Source organism: Cucurbita pepo, chromosome 17 (assembly GCF_057944985.1).
Source record: "Cucurbita pepo subsp. pepo isolate OVF chromosome 17, ASM5794498v1, whole genome shotgun sequence".
NCBI lineage: Eukaryota > Viridiplantae > Streptophyta > Magnoliopsida > Cucurbitales > Cucurbitaceae > Cucurbita > Cucurbita pepo.
This window is the reverse complement of record NC_141814.1, coordinates 12,091,111-12,093,704: the sequence shown is the minus strand read 5'-3', so window position 1 is coordinate 12,093,704 and position 2,594 is coordinate 12,091,111. Positions and strand designations below refer to the sequence as shown.

Below are 2,594 nucleotides of genomic sequence, written 5' to 3'. Positions count from 1 at the left end.
GCTATTACTATTAATGTGTCTTTTATTTAGAATTTTATTTTTAATAAAAATAAAAAATTAATTTGTAAAATATTTAATTAAATTTTATATATTTTTAAAAATTATTTTTAAGAGTCTTTGAAAATAAATAATAAAATAATAATTATGAATATATATATATATATATATATATATATATATATATAATTATAATTGTATCATAAAATAAAATAAAATTTTATTTTTTAAAATTAATAATAAACTCAAATATGTTCGATTTAATCTCGATTTGGGTTTATTTTATTTTAGTGGCTATTATCCACTAACATATTATTATAACAAATTGTCGGAAGAACTGAAGTTGAACTTAGAACACGAAGTCCCTTGCAGCAACGCCGACGAAGTAAACCCAAATCTATGCTTTTCAAGATCGAACTGCAACAAATGATCCTCCATTTGCAGACCTCCGATCACGATCGGCGTCCTCGGGAACTCCCCGCCATTAACATATCCTAAGCACCACAAATCCACTCCCAGCTTCTTAATCCTCACCATCGAATTCCTTCCCCCCAATTTCCACACCACTTTCCCCTTCTCCATTTCCAAATACACCACCGGCGCCCTCGGTCCCGCCGCCGTCATCGCAACGCTGCTCCCCTCAAAGCACACGCCGAACGGCTCCACCGCATTCGCCAACGTGAAGTTCAACATAGCCGCTTCCTTCATAAACGCCGTCGCGAATGCTCTGTAAATAGAGCTCTCGAGCAGAGCGTAGGTAGTGGAGGTGCTGATCTTCGCTCCGCCGCGGCCGTGAACTGGCTCAAACTGCAACAAGGAAGTGTTGAATCGCACCGCCTCGTTGTTGATTCTGATGGCGGAGAGTCCAATGTAATACTCGTAAGACGGCAACCAATTCGTGTAGATTGAGCCGCTTTGGGGATTGAAGAGCAATGGAGTGTAAATTAGGGATTTGGAGAGATCAACATTGGGGGAAAATACGTACGGTCCTTTACATCCGATAAACGCTACACCAGATCCTAATCTCGTTCCCGATAAACAAATCGCGAAGATTCTAGGGCTATTGAATTTCGCACTAATCGTCAACGGAATCGATTCGTTCGCACGGCCGAGCGCCGCCAGGCCAATTACATTCCGAGCAAGTCCTCGGAGGAAATTTGTCTTCACACAGGCAAACGGCATGTTAGAAATTCGACGGAGTAAGCCGGAACGGGAACCGTCGGTGGTGGACAGAGCAAGAACATCGGTGACTACATTCTCGGAATCCGTGAGCTTCGGGTTAAGGTAATCAACGTATTCGTCTCGAATCGAGGGTTTCTCGGGGTAGACGTCGGAGAAAATGGCGTCGTTAGCGCAGATTGACGTTGGGGCTTGGATACAGGAGCTGCAAACGCGGTGGTTGAAAGAATCGGAGAGAGGAGAATTGCATTTGACGAGACGGTAAGAGGAAGAGTTATAGTGGTTGTAGCAGTCGATCCAGGAGAAGGCGCCGCCGAGATCGAGGTGGAGATTGGCCGGACGGAGGGGAGTTTTAACGTGGACGGAGATGGAGTAGAGGCCGGAGTTGTGATCTTTGTGAATGGGAGCGATAAAGGCTGTTTGGAGAGAGAGAAATGGAAAGGAAAGGAGAGAGAAAGTGAAGAACACGAAGAACAGAGGCGTCGCCATTCTTTTTGCAGTCCAAAGCTTGCATTTCAGTCTTTCAAACCAAGTTCCTTTTTATAGCAAAAAATATATATATACATATATATATATATATATATATATATATATATATATATATATATATATATATATATATATATATATAAATAAATATTTAATAAATCCTCAAATTTTTCTAAAAATTAGATATTAAATTAAAAAAAAAAAAAGTGAATTTTGTAGAATTCATTAAAAAATATAAAAAATAATTAAACATAAATGGGAAAAATGGAATCGAAACAATAATAAAAACGTCCTTATCGACTCATGGCCTTCACAGAAACGCCTACATTCATATATGGGTGCCTTATATTTACCTAAAATAAAAGTATCACGCGACATGAGTATGTAAATAAGTAGCCCTTAGGGTCAAGAACTGCAATCATGGTGGAACCTATCATGACCTTGATCTCTACTTTCAAGTCGGGTCATATTAGATGTGCAATACTTCTCTACACACGGCTCACACACGATCATATAAACTCTCAGGCAAGCTCGTATATATACCCACTTAACCCGACCTTCAGCTAGCGATGCTCACGCTGTCGAAAAAACCGCTAAGAGAAAGGAGTGCGCATGTATCATAGTGTAAATAATATCGTAGTGTAGTGTAGGCGTGATTTAAAAAAATGGAAAGAAAATGCAAATAAGGCACTTATTAATTATTACGTATGCAGTTGTCACAATTCAGTTGATAGATAAATAAAATAAATAAATAAATATAAAGGATAAAATCATGATTGATAGATAAATAAATATATGTGGGATACAACTCATGCGTAACGCGTGGCCACGAAAAATATTATTATATGATTTTATAATTCTAAAAATCAAAATTAGATAATGGTGTGTATCCTTTAAAAAGAAGAAAATAAATAAATACATAAATAAAA

General features: G+C 37.8%; 1 protein-coding gene across 1 annotated transcript; it reads right to left on the bottom strand.

The window, feature by feature from the left end:
• Nucleotides 1-200: 200 nt before the first annotated feature.
• On the bottom strand, nucleotides 201-1,703 carry LOC111778963 (putative aspartic proteinase GIP1). Its single transcript, XM_023658978.2, has one exon. It carries the CDS (start codon nucleotides 1,663-1,665, stop codon nucleotides 313-315), a length of 1,353 nt encoding a protein of 450 aa, XP_023514746.2. The 5' UTR covers nucleotides 1,666-1,703; the 3' UTR covers nucleotides 201-312.
• Between the last annotated feature and the right edge of the window lie 891 nt (nucleotides 1,704-2,594).

Excerpts from the sequence above, each read along its gene's own strand:
- LOC111778963 (XM_023658978.2), bottom strand. The coding sequence starts at position 1,665 with ATGGCGACGCCTCTGTTCTTCGTGTTCTTCACTTTCTCTCTCCTTTCC.